The 22,026-nt window shown below is 41.9% G+C and overlaps 1 protein-coding gene across 1 annotated transcript in view; it reads left to right on the top strand.

The window, feature by feature from the left end:
* Positions 1-22,026, top strand: part of wwc3 (WWC family member 3) — a 37,527-nt gene that overhangs the window by 11,385 nt on the left and 4,116 nt on the right. The window contains exons 2-18 of the mRNA XM_058073478.1: positions 5,862-5,971; positions 6,083-6,283; positions 7,990-8,066; positions 9,990-10,069; positions 14,203-14,332; positions 16,439-16,591; positions 16,707-16,780; positions 17,843-18,091; positions 19,175-19,264; positions 19,337-19,905; positions 20,502-20,622; positions 20,695-20,775; positions 20,852-20,938; positions 21,014-21,209; positions 21,287-21,460; positions 21,660-21,769; positions 21,848-21,980. Of these exons, the coding sequence (XP_057929461.1) occupies positions 5,862-5,971; positions 6,083-6,283; positions 7,990-8,066; positions 9,990-10,069; positions 14,203-14,332; positions 16,439-16,591; positions 16,707-16,780; positions 17,843-18,091; positions 19,175-19,264; positions 19,337-19,905; positions 20,502-20,622; positions 20,695-20,775; positions 20,852-20,938; positions 21,014-21,209; positions 21,287-21,460; positions 21,660-21,769; positions 21,848-21,980 (2,635 nt within the window). The remainder of the gene's footprint in view (positions 1-5,861; positions 5,972-6,082; positions 6,284-7,989; positions 8,067-9,989; positions 10,070-14,202; positions 14,333-16,438; positions 16,592-16,706; positions 16,781-17,842; positions 18,092-19,174; positions 19,265-19,336; positions 19,906-20,501; positions 20,623-20,694; positions 20,776-20,851; positions 20,939-21,013; positions 21,210-21,286; positions 21,461-21,659; positions 21,770-21,847; positions 21,981-22,026) is intronic.

Here is a 22,026-nt window from a genome sequence, read left to right as displayed (position 1 = left end):
ACACTGAACAAAAAAGCCGTCAAGCTTCTGCTGATGACCAACCGGAGCAGATCTGAGGGCTCCAGACTCCAGTTTCACGTTGTGCATTTCTCACACCGCTCCACCATCGCCGGGTAGATAGAAATATCCTCCAGGACGGCCTGGATTATTCTAGAATTAGCAAATGTCTTTGGCAACGAAATCTATTTATCGCGGGGTAAGGCGTGAGAGCGTCGGGGCGGCCCGCAGCTGGACATACTTGTCATTCTGCATCGTCTATTTCAGAAAACTCATTTTTGGTTTCGAGAGAGCTTGCTCTACAACGTGCACATACAGGAAAAAACCTGTAATATTAATAAAGTGGCTATATTTATAGTATTTATAAGGGATTTGGTTAAATGATCTTTATAGCTGCACTAAATGCTTCAATGTTTATGTGTTCAAACATTTGACACATACTATGCAACACCTTGTAATAAATATTATATTGCTTAGAGTAGTTTTTTTCCCCGTCCATTCATCCATCTTCTACTGCTTATCAGAGGCCAGGCCGCGGGGGCAGCGGCCCAATAGGGAGACCCTCACCCCAGCGACTTTGTTCAGCTCCTCTTGGCGGATCCTGAGGTGTTCCCAGGCTAATTGGGAGACTAGTCTCTGTGTCGTGGGTCTTCCCTGAGGCCTTCGACCCGTTGGACGTGCCCTAAACACCTCCACAGAGAGGCATCCGGGAGGCATCCTAACCAGATGCCCAAGCCACCTATGCGATCTTCAGGATCCACAATCTTCTGCCATGAGATCGGGCTGATCCGGTGTCCGTATCGCGTTTGTAGCACACCAACAGTGCCGTAATGCGCCTCAACTGACTTGGTGTACTGTGGTTAGTTTCACTTCGGACATTGGCTATAAAGCTTTGTAGCTACAGCGATAATTGCCCCTCACTATGCCCAGATTGCCGTGTTGGTGCAGGGAGCTCCACACAACAACACTCCCAGCCTTCAAAATAACTATTATTATTCATTCATTCATTTTCTACCGCTTATCCTCACAAGGGTTGCGGGGGGTGCTGGAGCCTATCCCAGCTGTCTTGGGAAATGTGGGAGGAAACCGGAGTACCCGGAGAAAACCTGTGCATGCACGGGGAGAACATGCAAACTCCACACAGAGATGGCCGAGGGTGGAATTGAACTCGGGTCTCCTATCTGTGAGGCCTGCGCGCTAACCAGCCAATAACTAATATCTATGTATTATTTGTAGGTACTTAGTCATATTCTCATTTTGTAATGATCGATTTTTATATATAATATAATATAATGCTTTTGAAATTTTACAATTCAAAAACTGAAGACGGGCGTCACGGCGGTCGAGTGGTTAGCGCGCAGACCTCACAGCGAGGAGACTAGGATTCAATTCCACCCTCGGCCATCTCTGTGTGGAGTTTGCATGTACTCCGGTTTCCTCCCACATTCCCAAAACATGCTAGGTTAATTGGCGACTCCAAATTGTCCATAGGTATGAATGTGAGTGTGAATGGTTGTTTGTCTATATGTGCCCTGTGATTGGCCAGTCCACCAGTCCAGGGTGTACCCCGCCTCTCGCCTGAAGACAGCTGGGATAGGCTCCAGCACCCCCGCGACCCTCGTGAGGATAAGCGGTAGAAAATGAATGAATGAATGAATGAATGAATGAAAAACTGAAGACTTGAAGACTTAGGGATGTTTACTTTGGAGCAAAATAAATGTAGTACTATGCAGCACTGCTTATTATGCATACAGTAGTATGCATGGAAGCATGTAGTGGACATGATTGCCAACACAACATGCGTTTTTATGCTGTTTGTGTACTGTGTGTGTGTGTGTGTGTGTGTCAGTCAGACGTGACTGCCATCACAAGACCGAGGAACAAACCAAACATTCACATCTTGTCAGATTAGGATCTGTGTGACGTCACACAAAGCCTGTGAGTGTCTGGAGTACACAATAACACGAGTACACATTATTAAAATACTACTACTTCTTCAAACGCTGAGTGAGTGGTCTTTGAGTACTGGTCATTTGTTGACCATTGGCAAACACTCGAATGAGGAGCATGCTAATGTTTGCCTTCTTGTTGTGGTGCGTGGGAGCGTGTGCACTTTGACCTGTCGGCACGCTGCCCCCTGTGTTTGCACGCCGCCGAGACAACCACACACACTTATACTTCTTCATCTGGTGTTACTCCCTGATGATTAAGCATGATGGCGTACTGTATGGGAAGGCCACATCGTGAAAAATATTTATTTCAACCACGGCATAAGTTCTTTGGATGTTGTTGTGGGATCTTTTGTGACCTTGGATGAGTTGTGGCTGCGCTCTTGGGGTCATTTTGGTTGGCCGGCCACTCCTGGAAAGGTTCACCTCTGTTCCATGTTTTCACCATTTGTGGATAATGGCTCTCACTGTGGTTTGCTGGAGTCCCACAGGTCTAGAAACGGCTTTTTAACCTTTATAACACGGATAGAGCTCAATTTCTTTAGATATTAGCATGATGTTTAGCTTTTGGTGGACTTTCTGACTTTGTCAGGCAGGTCCTATTTAAGTGATTTCTTGATTGAGAACAGGTGTGTCAGTAATCAGGCCTGGGTGTGGCTACAGAAATTTAACTCGGGTGTGACAAACCACAGTTATGTATGTTTTAAAGGGGGCTTTTTCACCTTTTGACAAAGGGCCATGAATCTCTATTAATAATAAAACATTTAAGTGCATGCGTTTAATTGCATTTTGTGTTCACTTGTGTTGCCATTGATCAATATTTCAATTTGATTGGTGATCTGAAACGTTTAAGTGTGGCAAAACATTTTTTCTTTAATATTTCAACTCTTAAACCACTAAAACAACATTATTTTTCCCTCTAATATTATTAACATATTAAGTTTATTCTTATGACTTCTTTTCTCGTTGGCTATTAAGATTTTTTCTTGTTTCATGACGTTCATTTTGTAATATTTATGACTTTTTTTTCCCTAACCAAATTTTTCCAGAAGTTTATTTTGTGTGATTCTCTTAATATGATGCCGTTTTTAAAAGTATATACTTTACTTTTTAAGTATATACTTTACTTGTATATACTTTATACTTTTTAGTATATACTTTTGTAAATTGCAACTTTTTTCACTGGAATGCACACTTTTCGTCTACTATTTTGACATTATTTTTATAAATAATACAGCTGTTTTTTTGTTTATGCTTTTACAATTTTACTAGTTAAACTTTTTTGTCTTGTAAATTTTCCTCTCATAATTACGGCTTATTTTTTTATTTTTTTGTACGCCTACAAAAGACTGAATGCTACTAAATTTACATTTTTTCCCAAAATATTTATTTAATATTAATATTTTTTAATATTAATATTTCAACTGTATCAGTTTATTCTTGTAAAATTGTAGCTTTTTCCTGTGCCAGATTTTACAAAAATGACAACTTTACTTTAGTATTCGGTTCTTATAATATTCCTTTTGTTTTTTGTTTTTTTATACTTCAACTCAATGCTACTAACACAACATTATTGTGCCTCATTCTTGTAAAATTGTGACTTTTTTGGGGGGTGGGTTAAAGTATTATATATAAAGTTAAAGGGACTTTATTCTGTCATGACGTGGCTCTTAGGCAGCGACACCAACAAAGGTGGAGGGAGACAGGACCTGGCCAAACAATGCGAACATTTTTTTTAACAACAAAGAGTGCAAAGTAGGCTTCATCTCAAGACAAAGCTTTGCCCCCCCCCCCCCCCCCCCCCCTCCCTGCGTGTGGTCAGGATGAGGCTTCTAAGCTCCCAAGGTTGCCCCCGTGCCCAGGTGTAAGGGGTTCAGGGTCTGTATTCACAATGCATCCTAAGACTAAAAATAGCTCATAGTGATGTCACTATGTCACATAGTTAAATTCCTAGTAACGCTATCACACCTAGAGATGAAAGTCACCACAACATTGTGCTACCTTCCCACAGGTAAAATGCAGCAGTAGCCATGTTTACATGAGGAGTTTATTCTCTTTCTGAATGGAATCTTTCCGAATGACTTTTCGGAAAACAATGGTATCCATAGAAAGGAATATTCCAATCTCTTGTCTACATGCGGCGATATAATCAAACAGAATAGTCAATGGGGCATGTGCAGTAAAACATAAACATCAACATCACGTGATACCGACTTCCCCGAGTTTTTCTTTCACTTGTTGAAATAACTCGTTCGAGTTTTTCGTTCGTCCAGTCTTGAAATTTAGTTTGGATCAAAAATAAACTTTCCGCAGCAGTCCAGTGCTGATTGCTGGCCTCCATTTTTAAAACTGAAGAACGTCTGGAGATGCGTGTTACGTCATATCTGAGCATGCGCTGAAAGAACGCACCCGGGTTAAATTTAAACAGGAAAAGATCAAATTCAATATTGCTAATATTTTATAATTAAACTTGGGACATGTTTTATATAGATATATATTTTCTTTTTTAATAAAACTGGACTTGTGAATAAAATATAGAAGGGTTTAGATTCTGTTCCACAGATGGCGGTAATGCACACCGAAAGCTGCTTGCCAACCGCCAATAAACAACAGAAGAAGAAAAACACCACAAAGAAGAACGCACCCTGACAACTTTCTGTTTGAGCGGGTACAAGATACCTCAATCGGATTGGGGAAAGGAATATTCCACCCCCGTGAACTCAATTATATATTCATACAGATTGTCTCTTTTCTTTCAGAATGAGGTGTATACAAAGGTTACATTCTTTTCGTTTGAGCAAATAAACTGAATGCAATTGGAATATTTGGGTCCATGTATACGTGGCTACTGATTTTGCAATTTTGGGGCCTAAGGCAAACATAACCAGGGGCCCTCTTCATGTGTTCTGTTAACACAAAGAAGGCCCCTATCAATATACAAACTTGTACTCAATTGATACAGGGTGGGGCAGCATGGCGGTCGAGTGGTTAGCGCGCAGACCTCACAGCTAGGAGACCAGGGTTCAATTCTGGTCTGAATTGGCATGTTCTCCCCGTGCATGCGTGGGTTATCTCCGGGTACTCCGGTTTCCTCCCACATTCCAAAAACATGCTAGGTTAATTGGTGACTCCAAATTGTCCATAGGTATGAATGTGAGTGTGAATGGTTGTTTGTCTATATGTGCCCTGTGATTGGCTGGCCACCAGTCCAGGGTGTACCCCGCCTCTCGCCCAAAGACAGCTGGGATAGGCACCAGCACCCCCCGCGACCCTCGTGAGGATAAGCGGTAGAAAATGAATGAATGAATGAATAATTTATATAGGAATTATAGGAAGGACACCAAAATATTATGGGAATTAAACCATAATATTACAAGAATAACATTTTGAAGATTATTTCAAAAATAAAATAAAAATGGGGGGAAAAGAGCAACGAGCTCAGATTGATGTAAACAATATTTCACCCATTTCAAGCTGAGATGCATTTTTTCCTGGAAATATTTTGGTACTACTGTATACTGTAATGTGAGTGTGGATGGTTGTTTGTCTATATGTGCCCTGTGATTGGCTGGCGACCAGTCCAGGGTGTACCCCGCCTCTCGCCCGAAGACAGCTGGGATAGGCTCCAGCACCCCTGTGACCCTCGTGAGGAAAAGCGGTAGAAAATGAATGAGTTTCTGACCACCAAAATGATATTTTAGTTTATATTTAGTTTTGAACAGAAACAACCCAGACGTCATCACAACAGGTGTGTGTTTGGCTGGGGGCGTAAGGCACTTCTGTGTCTACCATTAATATCAAATACATGCAGTAGTAAAAGTATCAGCATGGACAGTAAACATAACAATAATATATCAATATGTGAATGAGGTACGTTCAAACAATTTGAAGCTCAGCAGCCCTTTTCTCTTTTAGGATCACCAAGCCGCTGACCTTTGCGGACTGTGTTGGAGATGAGCTTCCTCTCGGTTGGGAGGAGGTGTACGACCAGCAAATAGGAGTTTACTACATTGACCACATTAACAGTGAGTACTCGCCAGATCAGCATGCTTCAACGCTTCCTGTCAGGTGGGAACTGCCCCCATTTGGTGAAAAGGTGCCTCAGTGATGCGTCTACTCCCCTGTCCCGTCCTCAGAAACCACCCAAATTGAGAACCCGCGCACCCAATGGCGGCAGGAGCAGGAGCGCATGCTGAAGGAGTACCTGGTGGTGGCCCAGGAGGCCCTCCGAGCCAAGAAGGAGATGTATCTGGTCAAGCAGCAGCGCCTGGAGCTGGCCCAGCAGGAGATGCTGCTGTTTCATGAGCTCTCGGAGGACAGCCGCTCCATCGCTAGTGGTAAGACATGGCGTCACATACAACAATGGAAGTGCAAGCACTTGATTCTGTCTGGCCAAGGGACAACAGTACAGAAAGCCAACTTTAGAGTGGTCAGTGTACAGCTTTCCAGAATGGTTGCCTCATTGAACCACAGCTCAGTGGCAGCACTTATGCTCCCAATCCACACACAGGGAGAACATGCAAACTCCACACAGAGATGGCCGAGGGTGGAATTGAACTCGGGTCTCCCAGCTGTGAGGCCTGCGTGCAAACCACTCACCGGCCGTGTAACCTATTAGGCCTTTTTGCCCAACCTAATTGTTCCAAAATTACAACTTTAATATTGTTTTTTCCCCTCAGAATATTATGACTAAACATTTATTTTTCATTTGAATATTTAAACTCTATACTACTTAAATGACATCATTTTTAAAAATACATCATTTTCAAGTTAATGTTGTTTTAATTGCAACATTTTTCTCATTAGAATAACTATTTTATTATTTCAACTAATTAACCCACTTATGATTTTATTTCCATGATATTTACATTGCCCTGTTTGATTTTTTTTGTATTACAAACATTTTTAAAGTAATTTTTTCTGTAATATTGTAATAATATTAATAATATTACAGTGTTATTCTTGTAAAAATGACAGCTTTTTAATACTTTATTCTTGTAAACTTGCTGTGGATTTTTTTCCTCTTGATTTGTTCTTTTGGCTGCACGGCCGCCGTGTGGAGTTTGTGTTCTCCCCGTGCATGCGTGGGTTTTCTCCCACATTCCAAAAACATGCTAGGTTAATTGGCGACTCCAAATTGTCCATAGGTATGAATGTGAGTGTGAATGGTTGTTTGTCTATATGTGCCCTGTGATTGGCTGGCCACCAGTCCAGGGTGTACCCCGCCTCTCGCCCATAGACAGCTGGGATAGGCTCCAGCACCCCCATCACCATTGTGAGGATAAGCGGTAGAAAATGAATGAATGTTTTTATTAGCGTCATTATTCTGTGCACTGTTTTTACTTTTACTTTTAGTTGTACAACTTATTATTATGTATGTGTGTTTGGTGTTCTACTGGCTGCTGTACAGCACTTTGGGCAGTTAATGTTGGAAATGTGCTATATAAATAAATTTGACCTTGACCCTTGACCTAATTTTGCAGAAATTAATTGTTTTGTTTTTGAAAATACTGACTATTTTTTTCTCATAATATTACATGTTTATTGTCATAAAATTGCAGCAGATATTTCCATTTCTGATGTTGTTTTTCCTTTTTTTAGTCTTTTTGTTTCTGTTTTCTGTTCTTCTAATATTATCACTTTATTTGCATCATATTTTTGCCTTATTCCCATAATATCATAACTTTTTCCCCACCTTAACTTTCCCAAACACAGCAGATTTATTTTATTTGGTTTGTTTGTCATAATATTGAACTTCACAAAACCATATATTTTTTTCATATTTACGTAACTTAATTTTGAGTCTTTATTCTCCTAAATTGATGACCTTTTATCGTTTGCTGTGGGACAATACAAAAATGGCCACACTGGGACGCCCCTTTTGTGGATTCCTGTGAAAGCTTGCTGAAATCTGAGGGCATGCGGACACACGAGATCCCACACCCCACCTTTTGTGGTGTATCTCTGTTACCTCTGTCACTTTACATCACTTCAAATTTCACCTGTAACACACCCCTTCCCAAATCTCATTGTGTGTCCACAGCAATCTCCGGCTCGTCCTCCAACGCGAAATACGACCCCGACCAAATCAAAGTGGAAGTGGCTTGTCGACGAGAGCGGGTGAGTCATTATGAGTGGAGAACAATGTGGGGGGGGGCTGTGTTGGGTTGGGGTGTGCCCCACGACAGGATACCGTGGCTCGGGGCCGGCCTGGGGGCCCTCTGGAGGATGAGGATGAGCTCACTATCAAAGGGTCAGAGAGAGGCGAGTAGCGATGTGGACGTGGCTCTGCAAGGAGTCACCAGACCTTCCTGGTCCTTGTCTCCTTCAGAATAAAAGTACCGGATAGAGTCTGAAATGTTAGGAGCCACCTCAGGCACGTGCAGCGATGTGATAGAAAATCTTATCAGCAGCCCGGAATCTGGTCTAACTGCAAAAACAACCCATTTTCCTCACTTTCACTTTCAGTAGGTGTCCCAATACTTTACCAATACCAATACTACCGTTGTGTATTGCTACCCTAAAATGGTGATGCTAATAACTTTTCTTGCAATATATCTATAAGGTTTTTTTATGACAAATAGTTTTTTCAACTCCAAGCTGGAACTATTAATGCCAACACCGCTTTTGAAGAAATGCTGCCAATGTTTAACAGACAGTACCAATTGCCTGAGAGAAAACAACATGCCAGTTCCTCAACCTCACAGAGTGAAGGATGGCATATGTTCTTTCAACTACAAGCTGGAACTATTAATGCCGACACCGCTTTTGAAGAAATGCTGCCAATGTTTAACAGACAGTACTAATTGCCTGAGAGAAAATAACATGCCAGTTCTTCAACCTCACAGAGTGAAAGATGGCATATGTTCTTTCAACTACAAGCTGGAACTATTAATGCCGACACCGCTTTTGAAGAAATGCTGCCAATGTTTAACAGACAGTACCAATTGCCTGAGAGAAAATAACATGCCAGTTCCTCAACCTCACAGAGTGAAAGATGGCATATGTTTTTTCAACTACAAGCTGGAACTATTAATGCCGACACCGCTATTGAAGAATTGCTGCCAATGTTTAACAGACAGTACCAATTGCCTGAGAGAAAATAACATGCCAGTTCCTCAACCTCACAGAGTGAAAGGTGGCCTATGTTTTTTCAACTACAAGCTGGAACTATTAATGCCGACACCGCTTTTGAAGAAATGCTGCTAATGTTTAACAGACAGTACCAATTGCCTGAGAGAAAACAACATGCCAGTTCCTCAACTTCACAGAATGAAAGATGGCGTACTTAAGGAAATGTTGTATTATTATGATGATATATTACCATAACTGAGGTCTCAAAATATGGAGATAGTAACATTGTTTATCGTCAATTTGGGGCACACTAAACATTTCAAAATGCACCTGCATTATTTTAAATAAAAAGGTTTCTTTTTTCTCCTCTCGTTATCGCGTACCCAATCTCGTGCTTATCAAGGACCCAATCTCGTGTATCCTCTCGTCTAGTCTAGCCTTTGTGTCTCATGAAGACCCCAATTACTTTAAATTCAATGTTATTTACAAAATAAGGAAAGTTAAACAAACCTAAAAAAATACATTAAAAAACAAGAAATAATAATAATACAAATAAATAATTAAACAAATCCAAAATAAAGTGTAAAATAAACTCTAAAATACAATAAAATAAAATCCAATCCAACCCAAAATAAAATTAAATCACAATCCAAAATGTAATAAAATAAAAACCAATTGGCTTTGTGTTAGAGTTTGGTTCGCCATTATTTCCTCGACTTTTAAACATACAGTACGTCTACGTTTTTTTTTTTTTAATTCGTCATCCTGGACTTCGCCACTTGCTCCAGCTTGTGCCTATTAGTCATTTATTATATATTTTTTCCAACAAAGACAAACTGATGTCAGCCTGTCTGTGCATCATCCCCAGCATAAACACAGCATTCCTGTGTGCACATGGTCCTGACTCAGCAGTTTTAGGTGAGAGCAGGCCATTGTGTGGCACACACGTGTCCTTGTTTTCTCTTGCAGCTCTCCAGACTGAAGCATGAACTGGCCCAGGTGAGGCAGGAACTGCAGTTCAAGGAAATGGGCGTGGAGACCCTACAGGAGTGAGTTTGACCACCCTTCCTCACCCCTCCTATTTCCCTGCTCAAACACCCGCTCCCACCCTGTCTCTTGGCACAGGTTGCATTTTGAACATGCTGAACAAAGTTACTTTCAATATAACATGTACGAAAAGGAAGACGATTTCCTCATTTCGAAATATTTGAAAGCAATGGAGAAGAAATAAAATAAATCAAGCAGAGAAAGACCAATGAATGTATGAGTACAAATTAAATAAGTCAAAAGATGAAAGATAAATTAATTTAAAAAAATACAAAAAAAAATATTTTAAAATGTATTTTTAAAAAAAAAATTAAAAAAAATAAATAAGTACAGATATCAAAGATAAATAAATAAGTAAAGGAAACAAGAATCAATACGATCATTAAAGATAAAGAATCATGTACTGTAGAGTATACTATATAATTTCAAAACTAAATAAGTCTACCATTTAAAGATGAATCTATCAATAATAGATTATTAAAAATAAATAATTGGTTGAATAAGTAAAGCGATAAGTGAATGAGTAAGTAAATATATAATTAATATATTTGAAATAATGAAATCAATAAAGATAATGACAAACACGAAATGGATAAATAAAATAATTTAAAATAAATTAATCTGACAAAAATAAATTGAGCGATTTAAAAAAGAAAAAAAAGAGAACTATAAAAAAAACTCACCATGGGCTAGTCAATCCATTTGGAATCACAGGAGGTTATTATTCAATATAACAGTCTGACTCATGGTGAATGCCAAAGTCATCACACAGCAACTTAACACCAAAAAGGCAGCTAAGAAATGTACAAGGTATGTACCAATACAAGTTTAAACAACCGCTACAAAGTCCCAGCAAAGCATTTCAGTGGCTATTAGTGCTTCCCTCGTGTCTCGCGGCTCGTTTGGCTCCCTCTGGTGGACAGAGGCAGCATTATGGTGCCCCAGAAGCAATAACCAATTAAGTGATTTACTGGGATGAAGTTTTTTTTATTTTAAACTCCTATTGCCTTGTATTGTATTTCTCAGCTACCTGTTGAGTGTTAAGTTGCTGTGTGATGATTTTAGTGTTCTTTGTAAGATGGCGCTGTGATTTCAAAGTTTAAGAAATAAGTAGCCGCTTGTACACTGGGAATTACGGTATGTAAAAAATAAATTAAATACATACATTAAAGATGAGCAAACACTATATAATAAGTACATAGCAAGATTAAAGATGAATGAAAAAATAAACACATAAAATAGATGAATAGATACATTTAAAAATAGAAAATAAACAAAGTTGAAGATAAATCATTAGAAATAAATGCATAGAAATAAATGCAAGTAAAGAGCTGAAAGTAAATGAAAATACATTATATTGTACATTATACAAAATTGTATAATGTACAAATAAATGCACATAGTGAAATGTTTATTTTTTGTTTTTCTTCTTAATTTTATGACAAATTGTCGCTAGAAGAATTTTTCCAAGTAGCAAAAAGAGGGAGTTGGCCCACAGAAAGCAGGGGGGCGTTGTGGGTGGGGGGCTGCATCAGGAAGAGGATACACCAGCAGAGAGCAGGCAGCCAAGGCTCGGCTCGGAGAGGAAGTCTCTCCGGGAAAGGGGGCTGGAGGGGAGGGTGGGAGCCAGGCCAGTTTGAAAAACATGGGCCGAGATATCTGGCAGCACATTCCTCAGCACTTCCTGAGTCGCTGGCAGAGTGGCTTATCTGCTACATATACACAACGCCGCTCATTCCCAGAATAACCTGCAAGATTAGACAGCCTGCAGAAAGCACCGAGACCCCCCTTAGACCCACCCTTCATCCTCCTCACGCACTGACAGTGTTGTGTTTTGTGTACGTGTGGACATGCTATCGTTTGGAAGCCACCAAGTAGCGAGATCCTGTCCACACCAGGTCTCACATCTGAGAAAAAACACTTTTCACTCATGAGCACTCACCGGCTTTGTTCCCGTAATGTAATGTAATGTAATATAATATAATAATGTATTAGCTGTCAAAGTTAGCGCATCAATAATGTGATAAGATTTTTTATTTTTTACGTCCTGTTTGACCCTCGGTCCACACCGTAGTTTGAGAAAATGCGGCAGTGACTGTGCAGCCACAGGCGGGAACAGATATAGAGCAGAAATGGCCCAAGAGAGGGTATTTTTTTGTTGTCATTTTAGCTACAAAGAGCTTTACATCCATACTTATTCATTCATTCATTTTCTACTACTTTTCATTTTTAATTTTCTAACACATGCTGGAGTCTATCCCAGCCGTCTTCAGCCAAGAGGTGGTGTACACCCTGGACTGGTGGCCAGCCAATCACAGAGCACATATAGACAAACAACCATTCACACTCACATTCATACCTATGGACAATTTGGCGTTGCCAATTAACCTAGCATGTTTTTGGAATGTGGGAGGAAACCGGAGTTTGACATGCCCGAGGGTGGAATTGAACTCGAGTCTCCTAGTTGTGAGGCCTGTGCGCTAACCACTCTGCTAACATTAGCAATGTAAGTATGCGCTAGATAAAATAAATGTAGGACTAATATTTATGGTGTGAATCCCAACATGGTATGGTAATATTTTTGGAATGTGGGAGGAAACCGGAGTCCCCGGAGAAAACCCACGCATGCACGGGGAGAACATGCGAACTCCACACAGAAATGGCTGAGGGTGGAATTGAACTTTGGTCTTCTAGCTGTGAGGCCTGCGCGCTAACCACTCGTTAGTGCAGCCCTCCATATTTATAATAAAGGCTTATTTCTATCTGCGACTTATTGCAATTCATGGCCAAAATGCTATTAATTAAGTATTTTAATGGATTGACAGCCCTAATAAATGTTACTATTTGGCTAACTAATTTTCCAAAAATTGCTTTATTTTTTGTAATTTATTTATTCATTCATTCATTTTCTACCGCTTTTTCCTCACGAGGGTCGCGGGGGGTGCTGGAGCCTATCCCAGCTGTCTTCGGGCGAGAGGCGGGGTACACCCTGGACTGGTCGCCAGCCAATCACAGGGCACATATAGACAAACAACCATTCACACTCGCATTCATACCTATGGACAATTTGGAGTGGCCAATTAACCTAGCATGTTTTTGGAATGTGGGAGGAAACCGGAGTCCCCGGAGAAAACCCACGCATGCACGGGGAGAACATGCAAACTCCACACAGAAATGGCTGAGGGTGGAATTGAACCTTGGTCTTCTAGCTGTGAGGCCTGCGCGCTAACCACTCGTTAGTGCAGCCCTCCATATTTATAATAAAGGCTTATTTCTATCTGCGACTTATTGCAATTCATGGCCAAAATGCTATTAATTAAGTATTTTAATGGATTGACAGCCCTAATAAATGTTACTATTTGGCTAACTAATTTTCCAAAAATTGCTTTATTTTTTGTAATTTATTTATATATTTCTTATTTGTTATTGACATGTTTTTTCTAAATATTTAAACTAATATTGTAGGTCATCTTCTCATACTCATACTAACAGACGACTTCATTGTTATATTCTGTTTGTTCTCATAAAAGAAATGTTTGGACTTCATTTTCTAATGCTTAAATGAGTCCCCCCCCCAGCCCTTTCAGTTTTGTTTTTTCTTCAGTGTGACCCAAATATAGTTCTTCATACTATACCCAGTGTTTGTGTTGGGGTGTGGCACTGACCCCCCTTTTTTAAGCATCTTAAACTCCAGGGCCTGGCTCATGGAGTGGGGGTGGAGACTGGACAAAGCGGTTCTTGTTGCCTGATGGCTGCTGGAACACTACCTGCTTTTGAAGGCCCTTGGAGGAAGCGGGCTGCGGTGGCTACGTGCTAAGGCCGATGACAGAAGTGGAGGAGGAGTTGGGGGCGTGGGGGGGGGGGGAGCACCGTGATCCTGAGCCAGCCTCTTTGTCGACTCCATGAGGCAAACTGGGTGGGGGCGATCCCTGTGTGATGAGGGATTGCTGGTCTTGTAGTCCTCGATTGGCATCCTGGGATCCCACTTCTTATACCAATTTGGTGATCTCGAATCGCTCGCTCATGGAAGCCACTCATCCGAAAAGTCTGAAAAGTCACCCACAGCCGCTGCTGTCATCTGCTTTGTCCTGTTGTGTGTGTGTGTGTGATTAATGCAAACGTCTCGTCTCTTCAGAATCGACAGGAAGATGTCGTGCAGCCAGACCAACTACAAGCTGGACGAGGCTCAGGCCATCTTCAGCGAGCTGCGCAGCATCAAGAAGGCCATCAGCACAGGCGAGAAGGAGAGGCAGGACCTCATCCAGGTGCCCACGTTCTCACCAATCCTTGCTCAGTGCTGTCCTCTAGTGTCCCTCGTCGTCTTTAAGTGCATTCCCAGACATGTGAGTCAGGGAGCATGTCTGATTCTGCTAGCTGAGCAAAAAACCCCAACAACAAAAAAAACCCCCACAAATGACGAGTCAGCATAACAAAGACGGTGATTCATGGAGATATTCAAGCTACACACTGAAGGCGCATGATGCTTGGAATGAAATGAGCTGGCCAATCAGATGTCACACTGAGGTCATGATGTCCAAACTCCATGTTCATGTTCATGTTCATGTTCCACACCTTCACTATTCACACACTCCAGGCCCAGCTACTGAAAAAAACAACAAAACTGTAAAACAACTCATGTACTGCTATAGCTACAAGCTAACAAGACGTGCTAACAACTCCATGTACAGTAGCTTATTCTCCTAAAATTTAGACTTTTTTTTTTTATTTCATTACGCCTCATTTATCGCCATATTTTAACTTTATTCTTTTTTTCCATCTCTCTTCTTCTTGTAATTAGGACTTTATTCTTAGAATATTTTGATTGTATTCTGGTAATAACATTCAGTACATATTCATGTTCATATATTTTCCCTTAAACTCATTATCCCAACTTTATTTTATGGTTTGTTTTTCATAATATTACATCTTCAATAATGTTTATTTTCTTTAATATTTCAACTCTATGCTACTAAAATGACAAAAAATATAATTTTTGTAAAAATTGAGACTTTTTTGCCATTAGAATACAACTTTTTTTCTTTATTCCTCTTCTAAATGTTCTGCTTTTTACATAATGATATTATTTCCATAATATTGACATTTTATTCCCACAGTATTACAAATTTTTCACCAACGGATTTTTTCAAAAATTACTTTCTCATAATACTACAACTTTTTAAAAGTATTTTTTTCAACTTGATGGTACTAAAATGTCATTATTTCACTCATATTATAAGGTCCTATAAAATCTTTATTATTTCCATAATTCAGGTTTATTTTTTTTCCAAATTCCCAAATCTTTTTTTTTTTCAGTTTTTACTTTTTTTTTTCAACTACCTTCTTAATGTAAATATTCTTGTTGTGATTAGGACTTTATTATCACAATATTTAGACTATTCTGGTAAGATAATACATATTACTTCAAATATACTTTTTCCCCAGCCTAATTGGTAAAAAGTTACAACTTCATTTTTTGTTTTGTTTGCTTCTCATAATATTGCATCTTTCAAAACTCTAGCATTTTTTAATTTAATACTTCAAATCTATGCTAGTAAAAATATTATTATTATTGTAAGAATGACTATATTATTTTTTCTCATCATATTAAGGAGTTTATTTTTGTAAAATTTGGACTTTTTTTCTTGAAAAATGACTTCATATTTTGACTTTTCTGCCGTTTTTTTTTTTACATTTTTGCTGTAGTTTTAAAAAAAATAAATGTTCCGAATGTTCTTCCTGTAACATAATGACTTTATTCCCCTTATAGTATATTGACTCAGAATATTTTTGCCAACCAAAATTAAAAAATAAAAAATTCTTAAAAAATTCACAACTAAAAAAAAAAGTACTATTATAGGGTAATCCAGTGTATTTATTTCCACAAATTCCAAAATCCAAAAGTTTAGTTTTTTTTGTTTTCTTGCTTAATTGTACTTGTAGAACTGCCAAAAGTCAATAAAAGCTGTCCATTCTTCCCGACGGAGTCACAGCGCCACCCAGTGGCAACATGAAATAACTATAGGGTCAGTCAAAATGATCTGACACATTTGTAGGTTAAATAAAAGGCAAATAAACTAAAGAAACAAAAAAATGTAACATATAATGCCATTCTGTTTCATGATGTTTTATTAATTAAATCAGTTCTGGCTGTGCGAGGTTGGCCGGTTGATTTTGGTTTCAATGCAGATCCAGTAGCTCTGAAGTTGGTAACCCATAACAAGATGGTGTTTCCAGCTGATACGGGATCATGTCTACCAAGATTGAAGTGCAAACGGAACGCTCGTGTTACAGTTACAGATTTGTTTGTTTTCGGATGTGTAGTGAAGCCTTCATGATAAAGACTTAACGTAACGCTTGTGATTTGCCTCCAGACTCTGGCCAAACTGACAGTGAACTTCCAAAGCAGCTTGTGCGACTCAGCCGGCGAGGTGGCCAACAACAGCACTGGAGCAGCGGCGGGTGAGCCGTGCGGTGCGCAGCAGCAGTACTGCGACACTGGCTGCCAGACGGACATCATGGGAGAGGTACCTACGCTCCCGACTTTGGCTCTCGCTGTACTGAGGTCACACTCAGTCCTCATTAAGAGACTTCCTGCGGCCTCATGTTCCTTTTCTCGCTCTCTGTGTTGTGTTTTCCCAGTACGCCGTGCAGGACTCCTCCCACCTGGTGGACAAAGTTAAACTCAACTGGCAGTACGAGGAGGCCAAGAAGAAGTAAGTGTGTGTTTTTGGCCGTTTTTGCTCATGGCACCATGACAACAGGCCGTGTTGTGACAGAATGGACTGGCGCTCATATTGTATAATATACATAGTTATGTATACTTTATGGGCGGCACAGCGATCTAGTGGTTAGCGTGCAGACCTCACAGCTAGGAAACCAGGGTTCAATTCCACCCTCGTCCATCTCTGTGTGGAGTTTGCATGTTCTCCCTGTGCAAGCGTGGGTTTTCTCCGGGTACTCCGGTTTCCTCCCACATTCCAAAAACATGCTAGGTTAATTGGCGACTCCAAATTGTCCATAGGTATGAATGTGAGTGTGAATGGTTGTTTGTCTATATGTGCCCTGTGATTGGCTGGCCACCAGTCCAGGGTGTACCTCTCGCCCGAAGACAGCTGGGATAGGCTCCAGCACCCCCGCGACCCTCGTGAGGAAAAAGCGGTAGAAAATGAATGAATGTATACTTTATACTTATACTGTATTCCTCTAGTCCAGTGGTGGGGTCATATGCTGAAATATGAAAGTATACTTAGACATTTTGTAAAGCAACACATGTAGATATGCTAAGAAGTCATACATAACTGCATCTCAGCTTTATCATATACTGTACATGAGAAAGACAATTATTAATATCAACGTCACTCATACTTCGCTCTTTTTTTTCTCTTAATAGAAAATAGCCATATTTTCTCGTAATATTAGGACTTTATTCTGATCATTGAATAGTTGGAAAAAAAAATAAATCAAAGGCTGTTATATTATGAGAAACAATACAATGAATAAAGGTGCAGTTTGTGGAAAAAGTACCAATGTTACAAAAATATAGTCCAAATATTATGGGATTCAATTACGAGAAGAACATTTTCAAGAAGAAAGTTTAAATAGTTGGAAAATTTTACAATTGGAAATTTTACATGAGTAGAAGGGATGCTGCCAATTCATCCGGGACTGAAATTGACCGATACCGATCACATGGATTAATTATTATAATTATTATGCTGATGTTCATGTGCGCATACTTCCTGAGCGACATTGCTGTTCCTCCTTCCTGCCACCAGGGTGCAAAGCATTCAGCACCAGCTAGCCCAGCTGGATAGCGAGAGCTGGTCGGGCCGGGCTGAGGCGGACCGCGATCGGGACTTCCTGCAGCTGCTGCGCGAGAAGGAGGCTCTCCTGCAGGAGATCATCCTGGTCAGCCAGCAGCAGCACTCGCCTGAGACGCTGCTCCAGCTGGAGGAGGAGCGCCGCCGGCTAGAGGAGGAGGTGCAGCGGGCCCAAAGCACGCAGAGCCAGGGAGCCAATCAGAGGTAACCAGGATTTAGATTCTGGGAACTTTTGAGGGGCAGTGGCAACCTAATCCATACACATTACCAGGAATTCTTGGAATTACTTTTGAGGGGCATTGGCAATCAAACCATACACATTACCAGGAATTCTTGGAATTACTTTTGAGGGGCAGTAGCAACCTAATCCATACACATTACCAGGGATTCTTGGAATTACTTTTGAGGGGCAGTGGCAACCTAATCCATACTTATTACCAGGGATTCCTGGAATTACTTTTGAGGATCAGTGGCAACCTAATCCATACACATTACCAGGGATTCCTGGAATTACTTTTGAGGGGCAGTGGCAACCTAATCCATACACATTACCAGGGATTCCTGGAATTACTTTTGAGGGGCAGTGGCAACCTAATCCATACACATTACCAGGAATTCTGGAATTACTTTTGAGGGGCAGTGGCAACCTAATCCATACACATTACCGGGGATTCCTGGAATGACTTCTGAGGGGCAGTGGCAACCTAATCCATACACATTACCAGGGATTCCTGGAATTACTTTTGAGGGGCAGTGACAACCTAATCCATACACATTACCAGGGATTCCTGGAATTACTTTTGAGGGACAGTGGCAACATAATCCATACACATTACCAGGAATTCCTAGAATTACTTTTGAGGGGCAGTGGCAACCTAATCCATACACATTACCAGGAATTCTTGGAATTACTTTTGAGGGGCAGTGGCAACCTAATCCATACACATTACCAGGAATTCTGGGAATTACTTTTGAGGGGCAGTGGCAACCTAATTCATACACATTGCCGGGGATTCCTGGAATGACTTTTGAGGGGCAGTGGCAACCTAATCCATACACATTACCAGGAATTCCTGGAATGACTTTTTAGGGGCAGTGGCAACCTAATCCATACACATACACATACACAGCACATACTGTACATCCATTCTCACAATAATGTAACGTTGTTTTTCATATTTAACACTCATTTTTAAGGCTGGGTGGCTTTTATTTAGTCATGGACTAGGATCAATTATCATCACAATCAATCAAGTAGTGCAAACCCTGTTTACTTTGTCTGTCCAGGATCCTGCAGCAGGAGAAGAGGAACGTCCTGCTGAGACAACTGGAGGAGGCCACGCGCATCACCACCTACCTTCACTCGCAACTGAAGAGGTACAACACTCTCTCTTTTTTTCTTTCTTTTTAGTTGTTAACTTTAACTTCCTGTTTCTGTCACATGACCAGCCTGTCGGCCAGTTCTCTGACTGTGTCATCCAGCAGTAGCCGAGGCTCGCTGGCATCCAGTCGCGGCTCACTCGCGTCCAGCCGAGGCTCGCTCAGCTCCATCAGCTTCAGCGACATCTACGGCGTCCCCCAGTTTGAGCGCCACGACGCGGCGGCGGAGACACTGGACCCCCACTTGCGCTACCTGCTGCCTCCGGAGGCTGCCGTGTCCAGAGACTGCTCCTTGTACGCTCAGGAGCCGCCGGGCCAGAGCAAAGCCAAGCGCTCCCACGACACGCCCCAGTCTCTAGCCTCCTTGTCATCCCGTTCCTCACTCTCCTCGCTGTCGCCGCCCAGCTCCCCCTTGGATACGCCCTACCACTGCGCCCCCCAGGACTGCCCTCTCACCCAGATGACGGAGGAGTACATGGAACAGGCAAGCCGCGGGCTGTTGGAGGGTCTGCGTGGGCAGTCGCAGCTGCCATCACACGCCGCCATGTTGTGTGGTGACGACCCTGGCGCCCTCGCCACAGTGCATCCTGCAGATGGAAAAAACCACAGAGACGCCACGTCTCAGGGTGCTTTTACCGGTAAGTAGCACATACATAATGTAAATATCTGTCTGTCCATTTACATGCACCTACATAACCTGACCATCCATTCACACACAATGCAAACATCTGATTTATGTACATACACACATATCATTATTCATACATGTATGTCAAGAAAATATCCATCTGGCCATTCACATACATGTGAAAAACCATCAGGCTATTCACACATTATGGAAATATCCGTCTGCACATCCACAAACACACATTATTTTAATATCTCTCCTACACAATGCACACACTTACCTTTACATACAACATTGGTCTGTCCATTCACATACCCAAATCACCTATGCAAATAATAACGAATATCAATCTGGTCATTTGCATACACATGTTAATAACTGTTATATATATTTACACACACGCAAAATATAAATATCTGTGAATTTACAAACATGTAAATATGTACACACACAGACACACATTGTAAGCACCTGTATGTCCATTCACATACTAATTCATACCAGTCTATTAATGTACACATGTAATCTAAACATGTCTGTCCATTCACATTTAAAATTTATCTTAAAAAAAAAAAATAATGGAATTTTCTGTATTCTGGTGTCCAGGAGTGACTCTCAGGGGGAACAGCGCCAACAGGAGCAGCAGGAGGTCCAGGAGAGTCTCTGCAGGCGTCTCTGAGGACGCTCTGGCCACAGACAGTGGGGTCTTTGAGGCCTGGGGCAGGAGGTGAGAGGGAGGTCCACTCAGCATTGTGAAACCCATAGCAAGACCTCAAATTGCTGCTGTGTTGTCCAACAGGGCAGAGGAGTCTGAGGACATGTCCTTCATGAAGGAGCAAGCTTCCCTGAGCGAGCCCCCGCTGATCCAACTGGGACTCCTGTGAGGAACCATACAGTAACACATCTTCACATATAAGAACCCAAGTTCTCATGCTCTTTGCTGCACTTTTATCCAGGTGGGAATCCACGTCTCAGTCTCTTCGTCTTCATCTGCTCCAGCTCAAGAACCTCAGCAGGTCCGTCGTAAGGGACGGATACAAAGTGTGAGTCCAGTCGCTGTATGTCTTTAACCACGTCGTTGCAGGTGAGCGTGAAGAATAAAAAGTATGTCATGGCAGCTTTGTGAAGGTGCACCTGATCCCGCTGGACGCGGGCCGGGCCTGCGCTTTCTACTGCTGCACGGCGCTGGATCCACAGCCGCATATGAGCTTGAACGAAGGGTTCCGGGTCCCTGTCCCCGCCGACGCTTTGGCAGTGTGCACCTTGCAGCTGTCCCTCTGCTCGCTGGGTCCGCAGGCTCAGGAGGAGCTCCTGGTATGTCGGAAGGATGCTTTCTGATGTCTGTGTGATAGCTTCGGAAAGGCTTGAATAAAGGGATGGAATGTGTGCAGGGGAGAGCGCAGTTGAGCCTGGTGGACTGTGAGGGGAGCACAGATATGGTTTACCACTGGCTGAGGGTCCAGACGTTCAGTGGGGTGGCCGAGTCTCAGAGGCCTGATCTGAGGAGCCTTGGCCAGCGGCGGCATCACGAAGGGCCGGAGGACGAACACAGGCCCAGAGCTGCGGTAATGTTGCTTATGAACTTCGAAATAAGGAAGTGTCTTGTCCCCAACGCCGGAATTTAGAGTGTTGACCACTCTAGTGATGTCCAAAGTGCGGCCCGCAGGGCATTTAAAACAAATCATTTAAAAAAAGGAGCCTGATAACGTGATGTGTTCTGTGTCTCACTTTTGGTTAACTTGACTGTGTTGTTGGTCGTCACAGGAGAGCGTGTGCACACTGCTTTCCCGTACCAGTGCCAGCCTGGAGGAGCGTGATGCAGACCTGCTGAGGCTGCAGAAACGGGAGGAGCCAGGGGCGGCGACGTCTGAAAGGTACCAGCATCCATCAATTTTTTTTAAATTCAGGTTTGTCGCCATCTCCTTTTGATGTTTTGCGGCTGTGTCCTCCAGGAGCTGGCAAGCCGAGTCGGTGGACAGCGGCTGCAGCAACAGCGCAGTGTGCACAGTGCCGTGCTCGGAGGGTCTCTGTGTCGCCACTGGAGGGCGCTGTGAGCAGCCGTCTAGCAAAATTGCTCCAGTGAAGGTCGTGTGAGTGTTTTTCTTTCCGTCTGACGGGAAGAGAACATGAC

The sequence above is a fragment of the Doryrhamphus excisus genome, chromosome 5, assembly GCF_030265055.1.
Source record: "Doryrhamphus excisus isolate RoL2022-K1 chromosome 5, RoL_Dexc_1.0, whole genome shotgun sequence".
In the NCBI taxonomy this organism is placed as follows: domain Eukaryota; kingdom Metazoa; phylum Chordata; class Actinopteri; order Syngnathiformes; family Syngnathidae; genus Doryrhamphus; species Doryrhamphus excisus.
This window is presented reverse-complemented; position numbering and strand designations above follow the sequence as displayed.